This window comes from Sorex araneus, chromosome 2 (assembly GCF_027595985.1).
Source record: "Sorex araneus isolate mSorAra2 chromosome 2, mSorAra2.pri, whole genome shotgun sequence".
NCBI classification, from domain to species: Eukaryota; Metazoa; Chordata; class Mammalia; order Eulipotyphla; family Soricidae; genus Sorex; species Sorex araneus.
The window spans coordinates 130000675-130021128 of NC_073303.1; the positions used below are offsets into that span (position 1 = coordinate 130000675).

At 63.1% G+C, this 20454-nt stretch overlaps 1 protein-coding gene across 1 annotated transcript in view; it reads right to left on the reverse strand.

Annotated features, from left to right (window-relative positions):
• Positions 1–92: 92 nt before the first annotated feature.
• LOC101541383 (maestro heat-like repeat family member 5) overlaps positions 93–20454 on the reverse strand; it is a 31687-nt gene continuing 11325 nt past the window's right edge. Inside the window, exons 6-29 of the mRNA XM_055124491.1 lie at positions 20332–20439; positions 20057–20173; positions 19729–19848; positions 19152–19298; positions 18764–18886; positions 18180–18259; positions 16827–16962; positions 16050–16145; positions 13353–13457; positions 12508–12850; positions 12091–12290; positions 10777–10926; positions 9553–9707; positions 6662–6809; positions 6430–6582; positions 3989–4173; positions 3712–3826; positions 2991–3134; positions 1614–1790; positions 1095–1250; positions 842–982; positions 698–782; positions 542–616; positions 93–425 (exon numbers count right to left, since the gene is read on the reverse strand). Of these exons, the coding sequence (XP_054980466.1) occupies positions 325–425; positions 542–616; positions 698–782; positions 842–982; positions 1095–1250; positions 1614–1790; positions 2991–3134; positions 3712–3826; positions 3989–4173; positions 6430–6582; positions 6662–6809; positions 9553–9707; positions 10777–10926; positions 12091–12290; positions 12508–12850; positions 13353–13457; positions 16050–16145; positions 16827–16962; positions 18180–18259; positions 18764–18886; positions 19152–19298; positions 19729–19848; positions 20057–20173; positions 20332–20439 (3360 nt within the window). The 3' untranslated portion in view covers positions 93–324. The remainder of the gene's footprint in view (positions 426–541; positions 617–697; positions 783–841; positions 983–1094; positions 1251–1613; positions 1791–2990; positions 3135–3711; positions 3827–3988; positions 4174–6429; positions 6583–6661; positions 6810–9552; positions 9708–10776; positions 10927–12090; positions 12291–12507; positions 12851–13352; positions 13458–16049; positions 16146–16826; positions 16963–18179; positions 18260–18763; positions 18887–19151; positions 19299–19728; positions 19849–20056; positions 20174–20331; positions 20440–20454) is intronic.

A 20454-nucleotide genomic window follows, 5' to 3' on the forward strand; every position in this document is an offset into this window, starting at 1 on the left:
CTGGGTGTGGGTGCAGGACGAGGAGGGCTCACTGGGAATTGCAGACCATGACCCTCGGCCCCCATAAACAAGGGCCAGGAGGGGCATGGAGGTCTTAGGAGAGTGATACAAGGGCTCGAAGGCCTGCCCTGGGCCACCCAGGGCCGCTGTTGTGTGGCATCCTGCCCAGAGACCCACCTACTGAAGGGGACCCACAGCCCCTCTGCACCTGCTCTTTGATCCTCGTGCTGACAGCTGGGACACTTTACAGAATAATCTAGATCTTTCTTTAATGGAAAAGCCTTGAGCAGTGGATGGTCCGAGGGCCGGAGGAGCAGTGGGCATTCACCGCTGCCAGGGGCCTGCTGTCTTCTGCAGGAAGGCCAGCTGCCCTCGGGCGAATGTCCGGATGCCCGGCTCCTCGTGGCTCTCCAGTTCCTCAAACGCTGGGGGCTCCTGGAAAGTCAGCCACACGCCTCCCCACGCCCCGCCCATGCTCCCCCTAGCCCGGCGGGGGGTCCCTCCCTGCTGGTGCCCGAGGTGGGGGGCCGGGCCGACTTACTGTGGAGCAGCAGGTTGGTGGCCTCATTGTTCAGCAGCTGGGACATGGCCTGGGGGTGGTAGCAGATGGCGTACCCTGAGGGCAGATGGGGCGCTGCCAGTGGGGGCTCGGCCGGAGGGTCCCGGTGCCCCCTCCCGTGGCCCTGTCCCTGCGCACCTAGGAACAGGGCGGCCCAGGTCCGGATGTGGCCCTGGCAGCTGTGCAGGGCGCCAAGGGCCTGTGCCGTGTGCACACTGAAGTCCTCCGGGCATCCCATCTGCGGGATAGCGTCAGCGGGCGCCCGAGCTCGCCCCCCGCCGCTCCCCGAGCCCGTCTCACCAGGTAGGTCCAGAGGAAGTGGAGGGCGCTGGGCCCCTGCCCCCAGGCCAGCACGCAGAAGAGCGTGTGCGGGAGCGGCAGGCGCAGGCACAGGGCGCAGCGGTAGAAGGTGAACTTGGCCTGCTGCGGGGACACGGGCGGTCACCTGCGGGGCTGGGCTCGGGGCGCCCTGGGGCTGCAGGACCGTAGGCCGAGAGGCCCAGCCAGGACACCCCACGGTTCCCGTGGTACTGACCGTGGCCACAGCCGGGCTGGGGTCCTTCAGGTGCAGGAGCAAAGGCACCAGGCTCTGGCACACCTGGGCTTGCAGGCTGGCCAGCTCCCCACTTGCTGTCGCAGCCACCAGGTCCCCGAACAGGGCCATGGCTGCGGCCCGGATCTCGTCCCATTCCTGCAAAGCAGAGCCTCAGCCTCTGGCAAACCTGGGTGAGGGGCAGTCCCACCCAGCGGGGAGTACCCACTGCCACCCTATCACAGTTCAGTTCCCCCGGCAGCGTTCTTAGCCAGGCAGAGAGCCTCCTCCATTACACAGGCTCTCGGAGCAGGTCCTCTGCCATCAGCCAGGCATCCAGGGTGGGTAGGTGTGTCCCCCATCAGCAGGGCTCCTAGGGCAGGGTCTCCACCATCTGACAGGGCAGAGCCTCCACCGTCAAGACAGGACTTCCGAGATAGAGCCTCCATCATCAGACAAGGCTCCTGGGGCAAGGTCTCCCTCGTCAGACAGGACTCCCTGGCTGGGTCCCAGCGCGCTTACGTGGTCGAAGAAGGAGCAGGCGTGGATGGCCACCTCTAGGCTCAGGGGCCCGGCGCCATGGCCGCCCAGGCAGCGCAGCAAGCTGGACATGGTGCCCATGACACACACAACGGCCGACTCGCTGTTCTGGCAGAGGCCGCCCAGGAAGTGTGGCAGCTGGCTGCGGAGCAGGCTCTCCTGGGGCGGTGGGGTGGGGCGGGTGGGTGCCAGCACTCAGTTCGGGTGCCTGGCCTGGGCTCTGCTCACAGGACCCTGGTGTTGCTGGTCAGGGCTTCCCTCACTGCCCCCCGGCCTCCTCAGGGGTCACAGGGATGGGTGGGAGCGCCAACAGTCACTGGGTAGCTGTGACAGGCACTGGGAGTGCTTCTCCCCCTCCCTCCCCTCAGTACCCCTCTCCCTCTCTCCCTCTCTTCTCTCTCCTCTCCTCTCCCTCTCTCTCCCTTTGCCTCTCCCCCTCTACTTCTCCTCTCTCCCAATTCCTTTCTTCCTCTCCCCGTCACCCCCTCTTTCCTAGCCTCTTTCCTCCTCTCCCTCCTTCCTCTCCCCTCCCCCCTTCCTCTCTCCCTCCCCCGTCCCCTTCTCTCTTTGTCCCCCCTCAGTGAACTTGTCCCTGCTTTACACTGTGATGGAATTTAAGGGACTCCTCTGCAAGTGTCGTTGGCATCACGGGGTGTCAGGGGGCCCCCCGAGGCCCCTCTGCCCCTTTCCCCAGGACCCCGCGATGCCCTCAGTCTGAAGATCAGCCGAGCCCCGTGGGTGGCTCCTGGAGCTGCTCGGCACTCTCCTTCCATGCCCCGTGTTCCGTGTGGGGAGCTCGTCCTGTCATGGCCTCGCCCTTCCTCACGCGTGACCCTCAGCAGCCACCTCCGGGCCCTTAACCATGCGCGGAAGGTCGAGCTGTGACTGCCACGACAGCACAGGGGGACGCCTCCCTCAGGGCCCTGCTGGCGTGAGCAGTTTCTGTCCAGGGCTCAGGTGCCCTGCCCAGGGCCCTGCAGTGTGCTGAGGGTGCCCACGGCGGCAAGGATGCCCTCACTTTGGGCTCCCGTGCTGCGGGCTGTAGGTCACTGCACTTTGGTTCGCCTCCCAGGCTTCTGACCATGGACAGCTCCGGGAGCGCTCACCGGGCCCTCCTGTTGAGGCGGCTGAAGGGGATGCACCCCCGCCCTGGATTTCATCCGCTGGCAAGCTGACCCTAGTGCCCCTTTCCTGGACAGGCTCCTCTGTGGTACAGCCACCAGGGGGCGCCTGTGTCCCACACACTGCCTGCATTGCCGCCACCAGGGGGCGCCTGTTCCCACAGACAGCCCGCAGTAAAACCACCAGGGGGCGCCAGTGCCTAGCACCTTCTCTCACCCCAATCAGACCTGCACTCACCTTCTCCGGGTGGAAGAGGATGTGGCCGAGCCCCTGCAGGCCCCACACGCGCACCTCGGGGCTGGGGTCCTGCAGGCTTTGCGACAGCAGCGTCAGAGCATCCTGCTTAGACAGCACGTCCAGCAGGGCAGGGCTGTAGAGGAACTGGGCACCCGGGGCAGTGGGTGAGGCCGAGGGGTGTGTGTGCAGGGGTGCAGGCAGGGCTGGCCAGGCCTTGGGGGCTTCTCCGGATTGGCTGAGTGAGCTCAGTGCCTGTCTCTCCCACTGGGCGCTTGGGGGTTGTTCAAAGAGAACCTGTGCACAGAAGACTGACCCGCCCGGCTGGCCTCCTTGTGTGAGTCTGAGGCTAGTGTCCAGGCCCGAGACCCCCTTCCCCCGAATCCTGCTGGGTCAGGGGACTAACAGGGTGACCTGGGGTCTTCCACGCTCCCTTCCTGCTCTGGACCCCACTCCCAGGTCTGCAGGAGCTCACGGGTCCCCGCAGAGCCTCTGCCTGCCTACTGGGCCAGGGCTATAAAGGGGACCCCGTGGGGTCCCCGAAGCTGCGGGCACCTCTGGACAGACATCACTGCCCTGGGGGCTGAGTGGGTGGCAGCACGAGCCCTCAGGAAGCCACAGCCTGTCAGACAAGCCACCCGAGTGTGGGCGCGCCAGGGGCAGGCACCTGGCTGACGGGCTCCCAGCCTCCCCAGTGGGGACCACCCAGCCTGAGCCCAGTTACCTCCCCGAGGATCAGCACGGCCACCTCCCGCTCCCGCTGCTCCCAGCTGCTCAGGGCGGGCAGCAGCTGCCACAGCACGGCTCTGATCTGGTCACAGTGGTCCTGCACCATAGCCCTGCGGGGAGGGGGGGCAGTGGCCGTGCTCACCCTGTTGCCACCCGGACGCACAGGGGTCTGGTTCCTGCCCTCTCTGGCCGCCCACTTGGGCCAGGCCCAGGGACCCGGGACCGAGGGGTCTCGGGTGAGTTGGAGGTGTGTCCTGGGCAGCGGGCCCCACCTGGCAAGCAGGCCTACGCCCTGCGGGTAGCTGTGCAGCTTGGTCAGCAGTGTCCAGGCGCCCTGTAGCTCCAGCTGTGCGAAGTCCCGCCAGTGGCCAGTGGTGGACAGCAGGCTCTTGAGCGCCTCTAGGGCCGTGCTGTGGGGGGAGGGGGGAGTCAGCCCCGTGGGCGGAGCGTGGTGGTTCTGGAGGGCGCCCTTGGAGCAGGGCGCGTGGCCAGGGCCGTCCTTCAGGGGCATGGTCTCCGGAACTTCTTTAGCAACATTGTTTCTGAAGGTGAGGGGCCGCACAGGACAGCGCCGCACCCAGGTGGCGGAGTGACCCAGTGCAGAGCCTGCAGTAAGCCCTGAGCACTGCTGGGTGTGGCCCCAAAATAAACAAAAAAAGTAAGAAAATAAGTTGAATCAGTGAATTACAGCTATTTGTGATTGAGTGTCCAGCGCCCACCCCACCAGTGTCCCTGGCGCCCTGCCTGCCTCTGGCTTCTGTCTCCTCTTTTTCCTCTTTCGACACTGGGGTTTGGCCGGGTCTCGCTGGCAGGATGTGCTGCGGGTCACCTTCCCCCTCCGCACCTAGTCCTGGCTCACAACCACCTCTCTGCCCCATCATCGCCGTGACTGACGCCACCCACCACGCTCAGGCATCACTGTGGGACTTTGGACACACCAAAGTGTGTCTGGGGCACCCACACACCCCAATTCCCAGCTGCTATCAGAGGCAACCCTAGTCCTGGACAGGTGGGTCCCTTTATCTGCATCCTTGCCACTGTCCCTGCTGCCCACGGGCCCATCGGCCAGGTGGGGACATTGCAGCAGCTCCTGGCTGGGACAGACATGCTTCTGGGCAGATCCACGAAGCAGGTGTCAGCTGAGGAGTCACTTTGATGGTCCTGGTAGCCTCAGTCCAAGGTTTCCAGGGAGTTGGCTAGAGGACAGCAGCGGGCAGGCCCCTGTACTGTTTGTTGTGGGAAGGGGAGACGGCGTGACGTGTGCCAGCTCAGCCTTTCTGAGCCCGGGGCTTACTCCTGGCTCTTCACTCAGGGATCACCGCTTCTGGCGGGGTTGGGGACCATATGGGGTGCTGGGGATCAAACCCTAGCCTGCCACGTGCAAAGCAACCTCTTAACAGTTTCTAATTGTGGGCGGCGATGTGGCTATCCACACCCAATCACTCCGGAACCTTCTACTGTAGAAGGTTCCAGAGTAACTCCTGTCCAATCTCTGCACAGGAGACACTAGCCTCTCTGCCCGCTCAGCCCCAGCCACCAACTTCCAGCTCCGGATGGAACGACAGATGTGCCCTACCCACCTTGGCCAGGTTGATTGGCTTAGGAGTGGCCTTGTGACCTACGGCTGGCCAATCAGAGCCAAGGGCTGTGCCTGGGAGGGGGGTGGGTAATAGTTTGTCGGGGGAGCCGCTCCCCTGGGGGGGTGCGGCGGGGCCAGCAAGGCGCACAGGGGGGCTATTTTTCTTTTCCTTTTTGGGTCACACCCGGCGATGCTCAGGGGTTACTCCTGGCTCTGCACTCCTGGTGATGCTCAGGGGACTATATGAGATGCTGGGAATCGAACCCGGGTGGGCTGTGTGCAAGAAAAACGCCCTACCCACTGTGCTATCGCTCCAGCCTCACACAGGGGCTATTTGGGAGAGGAGCGGAGACCGCCAGCAGAAAGTCCTGCAATGAACTAGAGGCCCCGGGCAGGCAGCACGGCAGGGGCGGGTTGCGGGTCTGGACATCTGACCTGGCTCTGATCTCAGCGAGAGCCCAGGACAGGGCCCCAACATGGGCTGAGTAACCTGGGGCTCCCCAGGAGCTTTGCTTGCTTGGGGTTGGGGCTGTCCCTTGATCTGGGAGGTGGGAGGTGGGCCAAGGGGGTGCGGGGAGGGGGCATGGCCCGCTCTCAGCTCTCCGGGCTGTGTGTCTGGGACGAGGAGGTTTTATTAGCTTATTAGGGAAGATTCATGCATTTTGCATGGTTGATCTGAATAAATTAAAAAAATCAAGGAACTTTGTGCCCATTCGCATTCAGAAGAAATAGGAGAGGAAGTGACATTTTTCCCAGTGACACGCCTTGGGGAGAGCTGCTAGAGCTGACGGAGGGTGTGGGGCACATGGTAACACAAACAAATAAAGTGCATCGGGTGCTTCTGCCCGGCGCAGCCCCGCCTCGGGCCGCAGCTGCCCCATCTGAGAAGGGCACCACCAGGACCACCTCAGGCAAGATGTGGGTCCTCAGAGAGGCCCCGAGGCCGCTGTCACTGAGCAGGGCTGCCTGGGACCTCCACACTGCCCTGGCCACCTCTCCCTGTGGCCCCGGGGACACGGGGGCTGGGGCTGAGCCGGAGCGGGAAAGGGTCTTTGCTGATGGAATGCTCAGGGGTCAGGGCCGTCCAGGAGAGGGACACCCGGGCGGCAGGCGTTACCTCTGGGGGCTGGAGGCGGGCCCCTCCGGGTGGGGCGGGGCCTCCTGCAGGTCCAGCTCCAGGACGAAGCGGATCTGGGTGAGCAGAGCCAGGAAGAGGCGGGGGAAGGCCTCGCGCACAGCGTGCCTGAACTCGCGCACGAACTGCAGCTCCTGCAGCGTCACCATGGCCTGGGGGCAGCGGGGCTGAGGCTCGGGGCGGCCCCCCAGGGCCCCCCACCCGACCGGCCGCCAGCTGTGGTGGACTCACGGCCAGCGAGCGCAGGTAGGTCTTCTGGGCCGGGGTGCTGGCTGTGGCGGGCAGGGCTCGGTCCAGCAGGTGGTCCAGCAGCGTGGCCAGCACGCGGCGGCTCAGGGGCTGCTCGGCCCCCAGGGCCCTCCAGGACCGGGAGGCGTGGCTGTGAGGGGGAGGGACAGGGCCGTGGGTTCCCCAGCCCCAGGCAGTCCGGAGGGAGCGGGAGGAAGCCGTGGGGGGCAGCAGCAGGGGGCGGGGGCGGCCTCGGCTGGGGAGCAGGGCCTGTCTGAGAGGCTGGAGCCCAGCGAGGACCTTGGCGAGTCAGTGCAGGCCAGAGCCAGGCTCCTGGGGGCGCGGAAGGGAGCGCAAAGCATTTTCCAAGGAGGAGAGCTACTCTGCCCTGGCAGACGCTTGTGCGTTTGTCCAGTCGCAGGGGTCAGCGGTGGGCTTTGCTGGGGCACTTGTCAGCACCCGCCCCCGTTGTGCTGCTTCATCTTTCTGGGACCGGAAGCTGCTGCAGGTGAGACCCCGCTAGCGAGCAGCGCACACCCAGACCCGACCCGTGTGCACAGGCTGAGCGGCCCTGAAGGGCACCTCACACCGACAGCACCCCAGGCTGTCTCAGCGCCGCAGGGGGACTGCAGAGCTACACAGAAAACAAGGCCCCTGTGCTGTGGCCCGTGGCGTGGGGATGGGGTGCGGCCACTGGTGGCATCATGTTCCTAAAAGGGAGCCCGGGGTCCTGGAGCTGGCACAGCAACAGACTCCGTGCCCGGTAGCACCGGGACCCAGTGCAACCTCAGGGGCCACAGGGATGGTCAAGAGCAGAGGCACGAGGTGCCAGCACCAGCCTGAGAAATGGGGCAGTGACCACCACTGTCCACGTCGATCAAGAAGGGGAAGAAAATGACCCAAATCGTGACCTCAGAGACTGTCCCTCACTTGAGCATCATTAGGAGCAGGGAGGAGAAACCAAAGCCCTCCAGTCCCTGTACACAGGGCGCAGCCAGGGAACCGGGCAAGCAGCGGGCACGGCTCACGGTGACGGAGACTCCGGGCCATGGGCAGAGGGTCCAGGCCCAGCCAGCTCCCTCCCGGGAGCAGCAGCGTGAGGGTCCTCTCACCACCCTCCAAGCCCCCCTGAGCAGCTGCGCTTGTGCTTGGTTGGACACGAGTCCTGAGACGCTCACCCAGACAGAAAAAAAAGCCCCAGGGGACGACGAGCATAAGCCACTGAGCTTTGGAAATGGATAAAGTCCTTTTCTCTGAGAAGCAGAACAGAGTCCAGGGATTCAGATGGACGCGGGGTGGCCAGGGAGAATGGGAAGCGTCGAGGGGAAGTAGCCTTGAGAGCAGACGCTTGGGGGGAAGCGGAGAGGAAGACGGGGAGGGAAGAGCAGAGTGGCTGTATAGACGGGGGTAGTGCTCGCCTTGCAGCCAACCCAGGCTCAGCCCCTGGCACCACACATCAAACCAGAAGTGATGCTCGAGTGCAGTCAGGAGTTAGTCCTGAGCATGGCGGTGTGGCCCCAGAGCCACACTCTGCGTATATGTTCACTCCACAAATGGGATGCGTATATCCAGTGGGAAAATTAACACGGAGTCACCAACCCGGAGACATTTCTCTGTAGAGCCGCTTAGTTTCAATGCCGAAAATATCTTCAAGGTCTCCAGGGGAGGAAAGGTCAATTTACTTACAAAGGCAAAAGGGAAGAGAAAGCAGAAGTTTCAGAAACAGGGCCGGAGAGATGGCTCGGAGGGCTGAGCCCAGCACCGTCTGTCCCCTGAACGCTGTCCCCAAGCACAGAGCCACGAGTAGCCCGAGACCACCAGCTGTGGCCCCAACACCAGTTACCAAACCCTGAGCCAGACAACCATGTTTAAAAAAGAAAGCAAGCGTCAGCACCCCACGGCCAAGCATGCGGACGGGGCGAGGATGGGGACGAAGCAGGAGTGTGAAGCGAAAAGAGGCGCAGAGGGAGGAGTTGCTAGAGGGACCCACGAGGGGCCACAGCTCCCGCCGGAACCAAGGTGTGGAGGCGCGTCGGAGATCGAGGTGACCACCAGAACAGCCACGCGGCCGCTTGTGGGACAGTCACAGCTGAAAGCACGCAGCCTGGTAGAGGCAGTGCGGCGAGGGCGGGGGTGCGCGTGGACTGGCCCTCCCTGTGAGAAAAGGGGCGTGGGGCCCATGGGGACCATGCTGTGCGCGTGCTCGTGGCGCCTGGGGAAGGCTGCTCCGGAGTGACGGGGTTCAGTGCCCGACGAGGGCAGGGCAGGAGGGAGGCCATGTGGAGCCCCCAAGCACAGCCCTGAACATCGGAGACGGGGGGGCGTCAGAGCAACCACGAGGGGAAACACCTCCATGGTGGCTGGGGCAAAGCCAGTGATGGGCGCGGTCACACAGGCCTGGAACATTCAGGAAACTGGGGAATCTTCTGCCCCCCCCCATTGGGGGCAAGTTGGTCGTGGAATGTGGGGGCTGTGGGGTGGGAAGAGCGTGGCCTGGCAGGTGGAATCCCTGGCCCAGGGCCTTCTCCCTGCATTGTCGCATGGTGCAGGGCTGGGGTGGGGAGAGCAGGTTTGACGAGCTGAGGGGACGGAGGGGAGGAAGGCTTCAGGGGGAGCGCAGAGCTGGGATGCAGGCGGCAGGGGGCAGGTGAGGAGGGGGCTCCGGCAGAGGGTGGCCAGCAGCGGGCTGGGGGTCAGACGCCCACAAGGGTGCAGGCACAAGGCGGTGAGCAAGGGAGGGGCCAGGACAGAGAGACTTAGTGGCCTGGGTGAGAGCTTGGCGGAAACACGCCCACCTGACCCGGCCGGGGTAGGGGCTGCTAATGGACACTGAGGCTCGGGTTGCCAGGCTCTGGGGAGTTGCAGCCCCAAGAACTGGGGCAGTATGGAGGTACCTGTCCAAGGGCAGGGAGAAGTCCAGGAGGGCGGTCACCAGCTCGGAGGTGTGGCTGCGGGCCAGCACAGTGAGGGCCTGCAGACCAAGGTCCCTGGCCTTGGGGATGCGGACGGAGCAGAGCTGCAAGTGGATGGCCCGGCCCAGGCTGGCCACCTGCGGAGGGAGACGGCGTGGGGGTGGCTGCTGCCCAGCGTGGGGTCCCAGAGATGCCTCCCACCCCGGGGAGTCTGACAGTGGAGACACCACTGCCCCGGGGAGCTTGATGGGGGAGACATGGGCCTGTTCAGAGGAGTCTGATGGGGGAGTTTCTCTCTGCTCTGGACACTTGGTTGGTCAGAAGTGACCCCACCCCCCTGGCATTCAGGGCCGCTAGTTCTGGGTCGACTTCCCAGTCACAGTGGGGCCACACACTGCCTGGCTCGTGACTGGATGACCCTTCCCGTCACCCAGGAATGCCCGAGCCTTCCAGGAAGCCCATTAAAGGAACTGGCATGGGTCGTCCCCTCTCCAGGATGTCCCCTCTCCTGTGTGCCACCCACAGGGCACACTGCTATGTGGTCTGTCCTCTGGGACTCTGTCTCCCTCATCAGACGGAGAACCCTCAGGGCCAGGTCGGGCTCCAGCTGCTTCCTTCCCATTCCCGAGTAGGTGGATGAAGCTCAACCACTGTAGGTCTGTCCTGTGACCTTGCGGATATAACCCAGATCTCGAGAACACGGGTATGCACCCACCCATCCACCCACCCAATCCAGCCAGCCACCACGCATCCATCCACCCATCCATCTATTCCGTCCACCCTTCTGCCCATTCTACCTAACCATCAGTCCACCCAACCACCATCCCATGTATTCACCCACCGAAACACCATCCATCAATCCACCCTCCCATCCATCCATCCATCCATCCATCCATCCATCCATCCATCCATCCATCCATCCATCCATCCATCCTTCAATCCATTTACCCACTCATCCATCCACCCATCCATCCATCCACCTACCCATCCACCCATCCACCCATCCACCCACCCATCCATCCATCCATCCATCCATCCATCCATCCATCCATCCATCCATCCATCCATCCATCCACCCATCCACCCATCCATCCATCTGTCCGTCCATGTGTCCCTCTGTCTCTGGAACCAGCAGAGTGGCTGCTGCCCAGAGCGAGGCCTGTGTCTCTGCCCGGTGTCCCTGGGCGCCCCCTGCCCTGCCCTCACTGTCTTCAGTGTGGCGCCGTGCTCCTGGGTGACAGTGAGCAGCATCTCAGCGGCGGCCTGCACGTGGAAGGGGCTGGTGGCGCCCAGGCCCTCGATGGCCGTCCAGATGAGGTCGCTCAGCTCCGCCATTGTGAGGTGCTTCGTGACCTCCTGTAGCAGCAGGGGTGAGGGCAGCGGTCACCTCGGGCCTCCCTGCCTGGCCCTGCCTCCTGTCTGGCACGAATACTTTCTCCTTGTTCCAGGACCCCCAGGTCTCTGAGCGCTTCCGTTTCTTGAGCCACTGGCTCCCTGTGTCCCTTCAGCACCCCAGGGTGCTGTCCCCCAAGCCCAGCCTCTGAGGATGGAGATGCAGCTCCCTCCTCATGCAGCCTGGGTCGGTGGCGAGCCTATGTCCCCCGCCTGGCCCTAGGCTCCTGGGCAGATATCTGCACCGCTGGCCTCGGCCGCTGGGGGTGCCCCCGGGCCCAGTCGGGACACAGGACTGCAGGGTCTTCACCTGCTGTGGCCCTTCACAGTGCAGGGAACATCAGTCAGGCTGGACAGGGTGCCTGTCCATGAGTGGGCCTCCCCAGGATCCCCACTGTGCAGTGCCCCGTTCTTCCAGCAGTGGCCCCAGAGAAGGGGGGCTCGGGAGCGCCAGGGAAATGCAACCCAGCGCTCAGCCTCTGCGCATACTCTACTGGAAGGCGGCCCTCAGGACAGCGGGTGTCCACCCCCCTATTCTTCTAGACCCTCCCACAAATGGGCCAGCCTCAGTGAGTTCTGGGGTCAGAGCCTATGGAGCTTCCTCCCTGGGGCCGCCCTTGTCATCTGGTCCCAGTGGGTGTGGGGGAAGGCACAGGACTGGCCTCGGTGGGCCCCGATCGTGGCCTGTGCAGGCTGGCTGAGCTGGCCCCTCATGGGCTGGCTTGTGGGCCTGGCCCCAGGATCGGGCAGGCTGAGTTCCCCACAGAAACCACACTGGAGAGCTGGGGGCCGCAGTGTTTGGGAGGCTGGAGCAGTTGTGGGGTTGTGTTCCCGGCACACGAGTGAGTGTGGGCATTGAGGGCCTGTTCAGTGCAGGCCGGACTCCCTGTGGGCGCTGCCCTTGGCACACAGGCACCCTGGCTCAGAGACGGGCTTGGGCAAGTCAGCCCTGAGAATAAGCCCCCCGAGTCTCCCCCTGCCCCTGCCCCCAGGCTCAGTGAAGCAGCACAGATGCAGGCGAGCTCCTGGCCTTGGCTTTAATGCCCCCTGCCCGAGACTTGCTTAGGGGATCCCTGGGGGGTCTGGGTAGAGCATGGCCACCCTCCCCCGCCTGGTCCAGCCTAGGACCTGGATGCGCAGAGCCTTGACCTTGATGGCCTGGGAGCCGCTGATCTGGAAGAGGCTGAGGGCCTTGGAGGGTGCTGCGTGCTGGGGTGAAGGGGTGGCCTTGCTCTGGTCCCCACCGCTCCAGACCAGGTCTTCCTTCCTGCTGACCAGGGAGTCCTGGGGCTCCTCCTTGGAAGCAGGTCTCACTGGCACCACTGGGCCTAGGCCAGATGGAGACTGGGGTGAGGGAGGGCCAAGGTGGGCAGGCTCTGGACTGTGACAGCCCTGGGGCCCACAGTTCCCCCCACCTCCGCCAGGCCTGAGCAGGGTTTTGGAGGGGCAGTTAAAATGGGCTAGGGAGTCCGGATGAAGATAGGAGGGGCCTGTGTTTGAAGTGAAGCGAGGGCCAGATCTGAGGTCAGGAGTGCTGGTGTGGGCCTGGGGCCAGGCTTCTGGGTGAGCGTAACCCTGGGCGGGACCAATGGGTGGGTGGGACCGGTGGGAGGGCGGGGCTCTGGGGCGAGGCTGACCGGTGGGCGGGGCCCTGGGGCGGGGCTGGTTGGGGGTCCCTGGCGCGGGGTTCTAGGTGGGGCAGGCCTTCTTGGGCCTGGCTTCCTTGGGCTCTGGGGCGCCGCAGAGACCCACCTCTCTGGTGAAGGAGCAGCTTGTACAGGTGGCCCATGCCCTCTAGGCTGGAGGTCCGGGTGGTCCTGTCCGGGTCCTGGCACAGAATGCCCAGCATGCCCACCAGCTGCCCCATTCGTTTGAAATCCTCCTTTGGCTGCGGTGAGAGTTGTGGGGGGACTGCTGGATGCTCTCTGCCTGGCTAGGTCGGAACAGGCCCCCTCCAGCCGTGTGGGTCTGGGCAGAGCTGCGGGGCGGACAGCGTGGAGACACGGCCGGGAGGAACCGCAGGGGCCTGCGCGGGCAGTCTTAGGATTCCGGGGGGCCAGCGCCGCGTCTTGGCCTGGCCTCACCTCCCGTCCATGTCCGTGCTGTGGACACTGACTCTGAGTCCATCACGACTGCTGCCTGGCAGAGGGGTCCTCACACCCCGCCCCTGTCTCGTGAAGGCCGCACTGGAGGATGAGGTCCTGCTCCCGCCCCTGCCCCCAAGCGGGGCAGGCTCCGCGCTTCCTGCCTCCCGTTTGCCTTTTCAAGATGTACAGGAGCCGAGAGCCTGGCTTAGCAGTGCTGCTGACCAGGCCCACCTCCTTCCCCGCGGGGAGGGAGGGGGGACCCAGGGATTCCCCCTGGGCTGGCAGGGCGGGGCGGGCACTCACGTCCAGGAAGAGGTTGCGGCTCAGGAACTCGAGGAGGGCCAGGCAGTGGAGCACAGCGCGCTGCCGCTCGTGTACCTTCTCAGAAGCCAGCCATATGTACAGGTGCTGGGACAGGGGTGCGGGTGGGCAGAGCCTGGAGTGCGGGCAGCGCCAGACTCCGCCACGCCTGCTCTGACCAGGCCCCAGCAATCAATTCCCAGGTAAACCAGGCTCAGTCCTTCCTGGGGCCCAGGCTTGCCCTTCCCTCCCACACACCTTTCTCCAGGCCACGCCCACCCCAGCCCCTGCCCCCCTACAAGATCCAAAAGCCTCTCAAACCATGGAGGATTTGGTCATCCCCAAGCAGTACCCTACCCCTCCTCCCTCTCTGGCAGGCATACCCATCCTCAGCCAGGGCCACAGGATGGAGCCCTAAGCCACGCCCACCTGCTCAGGCCCCGCCCACCCTGACTCAGGCCCTGCCCACCGGCTCAGGCCTCGCCCACCCCAGCAGGTTCTGCTTCCTAAACTCCTTTCCCTGGGTTTAGGCTTCGCCCCTGAGCTTTCGCCGCTAATCCCTGCCCATCCTGACTCAGACCCCGCCCACTCTGGCTCAGGCCCCGCCCACCCCGACTTAGGTCCCGCCCACTTAGGCAGGTTCTGTTTCCTAGGCTGCACTCTTGCCCAGGCATAGGCTCCGCCCACCCAACTCAGGCCCAGCTCCCTTGGCGGTTCTCGGTAGGTCTTTGGGCAGCTTCACCCATCTCTGCCCAGCCTGTCCCGCAGCACCGCAGGAGAGCAATGTCCTTGAGGTGGACACTTCCTCTGCCCTAAGCCCTCTGAGAGTTAACCCTGTGAAGTGCTAGGCCCTCCTTTCCAGAACAACTGTTCTGAGCGCACAAGATGAGCTCACAGGTTACGAAGACCACCAGGGCTATTCCGAAATCCTTTTCAGCAGGGCGGGTCCAGAGCCCCTGGGGCAGACATCACCCGCTGGGGAGGGGGCCCGGGGAGGCCTGCACTGATTCACCCGCCTCTTGACACCAGGGGAAGGCGATGGCTCCTGTTCCCAGCACATAGCTAGCTCCCTCACGTCCACGAGACCCAAAGCCAGTGTGGCCTGGTCTTGGAAGTCCTATCCTGCTCACAGTCCCCCTCCGGTCCACCCTGCTCCTGCCAGCAGTCCTGTAGGATAACATGGGGTTTGTCCTTTTAGCCTTGCTGCAGGGAACTTAGTTTACCTTAGAGCAATGGCCTTTCTGTATGGACACAGGAAGACAGTTAATAATATGCTTTGTAACTTGGGAGCTGATTGACTCCAATAATATTTACTCCCGGGCATCTGCTTTCTCAACTCAGTTGTCCTTAGTTCCTAACACCCCAAAAGCAGGGTCCTGACGAGGGACAGAATGGACCCAGGGCAAGCTGTGAGCTACCCTGGCATCGAAATGGGCCAGGCCAAAGCGCCACAATACTCAATTATAAGTTGAGGACATGATCATGAAAAATGTTGTCATGATCCAAAAGTAACGACGAGACTAGGACCCTGCTGGGGTTAGGACCTGACCTGAGGACTGTGGTCTGGAATATATAGTGAGATGTCCTCAGGAAGAACCAAACTTTATATCTCTCACTGTGCTCATACAGAATGGCATTGCTAGAAATATTAGAAGTAGATTTACTATAACTATTTAAGCAGATTACTATCTCACACCCTGACATACCCTTGTTTGGAACCCCACCTTTGAGTGGATCTCCTTAGATGAGATCTCCTTCGATGAGATTTCCTTAGATGAGATTTTGTTAATCTCCTCAAGAAATGGTCTTACCCTTCTTTGTTGATTTGTTAATGTTCAACCTACCCTTGTGTCACCACCCTATGTAATTTGCTATATAAACTAAGACTGGGGCACTGATGGGAGACAGAGAAAGAAGACAGAGACAGAGGAAGAGACAGAAGAAGAAGAAGACAGGGGAGACAGAGGAAGAAGACAGAGGAGACAGGAATAAGACAGAAGAGACAGAGGAAGAAGACAGAAGAGACAGAGGAAGAAGACGGGGAGACAGAAGAAGACAGAAGAGACAGAGAAGGAGACAAACGAGAAAACACGAGAGAAGAACGGAGAAGACACAGAAGCATGGGGGAGACACTGAAGCGGAGCACAAGGTGAAAGAAGTGAGAGTGAGGGTGAGAGAGAGAGAGAGAGAAGCAGAACAGGAATGGAGATTGGAATAAACTGCAACTGATACCGACCACCTGACACTCATTCCTCCCTTCGCCTGCCTATCTCCATCAACCTCCCCAGGGTGGGGGGAAACGGTGTGAGACTACCGAACGCGGGCGGCGGGAGAGATAGAGCCCTGCTGGCCCTCTCCTCTTTCGTGAACACACACAAGTTCCTCTTTCTGCCCCTACCGTGTTCCCCCATTCCTGCCACCCAGGTGCTCCCTTCACTTCCCAGGGACCCTCCGGGCTTTGACCTTCCCAGGCCCTGGGCTGTCACTGCCTGTCCAGGGAGACTTGTTCTGGGGAGCCGGGGAAGTGCAGCTCTCTGTGGGGTGGTCCAGCGAGGGCCATGAGGTTCACCTCACCAGCTGCCTTTGAGGGTCTCTCAGAAGCCTGCTCCCCTGAGTGCACCTCTACCTCCTGCCTCACTTGATCCCCTATCACTCGGGATCCACAGTCCTGAGCCCTCTGGCTGCCTCCCGCAGCCTCACCGACAGCAGGAAATGCAGCTCCTCCGTCGTGGGATTCTGCAGGATGAAGCTCTGCAGCATCTTGTCCAGGGCATTCATTGTGTCCTTGTAGAGGGACTGTAAGGCATGCAGCGCTTTAGTGCTCACCTTGGGCCTGCTCTGTGATATCCTTCCTGGTTTCCAGCAGGGCCCCACGCCACGCTGCCCTGGCTCTAACATGATGCCACTGGTGGTGAGCTGCACCCCAGATGGGCTGACCCATGGGTGGGGAGGGGAGCACGGGGCCCAGGGTGCCTTTGAGGGCACATCAGCTCTCCCAGCTGCGTTCCCCCTGACACAGGGTGAGCCAGTGACAACTGCCAGGGGAGGCAGGCATTGCATGGGAAGCTACAGGGCCTGGTGCCTGATGGACAGACAAGCTCCATGAGGAGCATGCCCGAGGGCTGTCTTATCTGGAAATGGGGTGCCTGGCACTTCCGGGGGGGGTTAGGCCTAGGCAGGGCTGTTGCCCTGGTGTTCCTGGCCCAGGGGCCCGCTCCAAAGTGCTCTTCCATCAGGGTGAGGGGCGAGGAGAGCCCAGCAGGGAAGGCTCCCAGCAGACCCCCACTTCTGGGGGCTGAGCTAAGGAACAGACATGGGTGGCACACCTCTTCTGTGGGGATGTGGGTGGTGCCCCCTGACCCCTGCCCTGGTGCTGGGTCCGTGAACCCTTGGGGTGGCTGTGAGCAGCGTCCCCCTCACCTCCAGAACTTCCAAGAAGCAGAGCCCAGGACAGGGTCCCTCTGGCCCTGTGCCCACCTGTATGTTGGGCGGCTCTAGGAAGAGGCACAGGTGCTTCTCCAGAACGTCGGGGAGGGGCAGCGCCAGAACGCTTTGCAGACAGGTGCTCAGCAGCCTCGACTTCCTGTCGGCGCCCAGGGACGGCCTGAAGGCACTGTCGGAGCAGAGGCCAGAGGCGGTGCAGGTGGCAGGGCTGGCCTGTGGACTCCGGGGCAGGTGCACCCCCTACAGTCGCTCCCCCTGGCCGTTTGGGGGTGAGGAGGGACTGCTCCTCTGGGCTGACCTGGGCACCCTCTGCAGGTGCGTCTTTCTCCCGTGTCCTGCCAGTCCTGAACCATGTCTCAGGCTGATGTTCTCGGGCATCTTGGTCTGTGACCCGCCCATCTGTCCCTGGCCTGTCTTGTGCTCAATGGTGACCCCTGCTGGTCACTCCAATTCCCCCTGGACGCTGTACTCATTGGCAGGGCTGGCAGCTCTGGCAGATGGGAACCCCACCAGCTCCCACCACTCCATACCCCGCTCCTGGCGCCCCTTGTCTCCTGGTGGCACCATCCAGGCCCCACGCAGGATCCAGATTCTTCTCGCAACAGTCCCTGCACCTCAGCCCCTCCCTCTGTCCAGGCTTCTTGTGCCCCAGCCCAGCTTCAGCCCTAGCTGAGGTCCCCTTTCATGCATTTGGGCATAAGTTTCCATCTGAGAGAGGCCTGCGCTTGGGGGCGGCATGCCTGGTAAGGGGCCCTGGCAGGGGCACTGTGGCGGTGGGTGGTGGCTCATGCTGGTCCCGAGACTACAGTTGTGGGCTCCTCATTGCTTGGGGCTGAATGAATGAGGATGATGGGATGTGATGGTCTGGGTGGAGGTCTGGGACCATGTCTGTGGGCTTGGGGAGGCTGCACTGCCCCCCACAGTCTGAGACGGGTTCTCTGACCCTGGCTGCATGCTTGTCAGCCTCGCCTCTGACCTGAGAAAGCAGGGTGCAGCCAGGAGCACTCCTGGGGGACAGTGTAGTCCCCATGGCCAGGGACTTTGGAGCGCTGGACTCGCCCCTACTGTGCTGGCTGCACTGGAGGCCTCCCTTGCTGTGTCCACTCTAGACTGAAGCTTCTCTGGTCGGGAGTGCTGGTCCCCTGCACTCTCTGCAGGTCAGCAGAGCCCCCCACCCAGCCACTGTCTGCAGGTCCGCAGACACCCCTCCCTGCACTCTCTGCAGGTCAGCAGACAACCCTCCTGGACTGTCTGCAGGTCAGCTGTTTGGGGAGCGGATATACCCCCAGTGCACTGTCCCACATAAAACTCCCATCCCCCACCCCACAGTGGTTTCACGCTGCGCTGGCCTGCTGGGTGCTGCGGAAATGGCTGGTCTGGCCCTACCAGAGGCTGGAGATGATGTGCAGGGCCTGCTGGCGGTTGGCGGTGCACAGAAAGTCAGGGGGCTCCTTCTCTATCAGGACCTGCGAGGTGGGGTGAGCAGGCCCCCACTTCTCACACCAGCTCTCAGCACCCTCAGGGCCATACCCCACCCCGAGACTCTGATTAGCTGCCTGCCCCTCACCCAGGAAAAGGGCTGCTGCAGTTGGACTCGAGCCAGGCAATGGGGGTCACAGGGTGCCCCTTGTTCTGGCCGATGGTCTGGGCCAAGCTCAGAGCTCTGAGCCTCCCTCTGCCTCGGTAATGTGGCAGTGGCTGTCCACCCCGAGGGAGCAGGGGGACAATACAGTGTGCACTGCTGGGGGCACAGCCCTCCCCCTGCTGCCAACCCCAAACCTTTCTGAGGCGGGGAGCTGCCTGCTGGGCCTTGGCAGTCCCCTATGAAGTGGCCACATGACTGGCCATGCGTCTAGGTGCCCGCCCTTCGCTGGGGCAGGGGGGTGGCTCAAGCAATCTGTGCGCCCTGGGAGGGAGTGCCCGCTGCCCACCCCACCTCTGCCTTGCTGCCCGCCCTGCCCCATGCTCACCGCCAGGCAGTCCAGCAGCGCAGGGAGCTGCGTGAACTCGTAGCTCTGCGCGCCCTCGTTGCGGCTGATGGCGCCCACCAGCATGATGATCGAGGAAAGGAAGCTCTGCTTTAGGGTGTCGTCCTGAGCAGGGACGGGGTGGGGGCAGGGACGGGCAGTGAGGAGGTGGGCCTGCTGCTGGGACTCTTCTGGGGGCATAGTGAGGCCCAGCAGCTCTGCTTGCAAAGGTCTGTGGAGCCCGCTCTTGCACAGGCAAAGGAGTGGGGGTCAGCATGAGTGGCGGCCCCACATGGACAGGCTGTTCAGGGGGCCCGGGTGGGGTGGGGGTGCTGGGATTCCGATTCCTGCACCTCCAGTGAGGTGTGGGTCCTCTGGCGGCCGGTCCTACCCAGGCGCTGTAGTGAAAGTAGAAGATCATCCGAGACAGGATGTTGTCCACCCATGGCAGGATGTGCGCCTTGGCCTTAGCGGCCATCTGGCCGTAGGACAGCAGGATGGTGCAGCTGGCCCACTTCCAGTGCAGCTCCTCCGAGCTCTGTGGGACAGGGCAGCCTGCTCAGCCTGGCACCTCTCTGCACCCACAGCCAGCAGCTAGGGCCTGGGACAGTTCTGTCCACCTGGAGGTGCTGTTGGGGGAGCCCTGAGGAGTGGGGGGGGGGCTCTGGATGTCCTAGGATATCCTTTGGGACATTAGTGGGGCCAGTGATGAGGGTTTGGGATGTGGGTCAGTCTTCAATTGGGGTGGTCACTGGTTTAGGATAAAGGGGGAAACTGAGGTAGGGGTTATTCCAGGAGGGAGAAGGTGTGGGTCTGGCCCAACCCTGTAGGGCTGCTGCTCAGTGGTGCCACTCCCAAGGCAGCTACACATGCCCATCTGCCTGTTCAGGCCTCACCACACCTCCAGCCCCTGCCTACTACACTGGCCCTGCCCCTATGGCTCAGTCCCCGCCTCCAGGTGCCCCCACCTTCATCGGGAAGCCATGTAGACACCATTTGATGGGCTTGCTTCGGCCAAACTGCTCCAGGACGGCCCATACGTGGTCCAGGTGGCGGACAGAAGCCAGCCCCACAGTGAGTGCCATGCCCTAGGGGTTACAGGGGGTCACGGTTGGGTCAGGATCAGACCTGACCCCCAAGGTGCTCCTCAGGGACTCAGGCATCTGCTTCCTGTCCATGTGGGTTGGGACAAGGACCCCGGAGCAGTGCCATGGACGTCTCTCCTGGGGTGTGGAGGTGCAGGATCAGTGTGCAGACCATTGGCTGCAGTCCCCGCCCTGGGCGGCGCTGCCTCACCTCCCTCTGCCTGGCCCACTGGTGCGACGTCTCCAGCAGGCGTTGCAGGTGGCTGCGCACTGTACTGCTCTTCTGCTCAGCTTGCAGGATCAGTCCGTAGTAGATGAACAGGAAGATCTGGGGGACATAGTGTGACCAGCAGTCCCTCCAGCCCTTCGCCTGTGCCTCCCCGACCATGTGCACCTGTTCTGAGGCCCCCATCTGGCTGTTGGAGAGCACCTGGTTTGGCCTGTGTCCCCCTGAAGCCCCTGTGGATATGGCAGGGGGCAGCGCACCTTCTCGGGCGGCTGCTCCTGATGTGTATGGTGAGGCTTAGTGAGGGCACCCAGCAGCTCCCGGGACCAATCTTCCATTTGCAGAAACTGGACCGAGCTGTCAGCCATCTGTCAGCAGAGGGT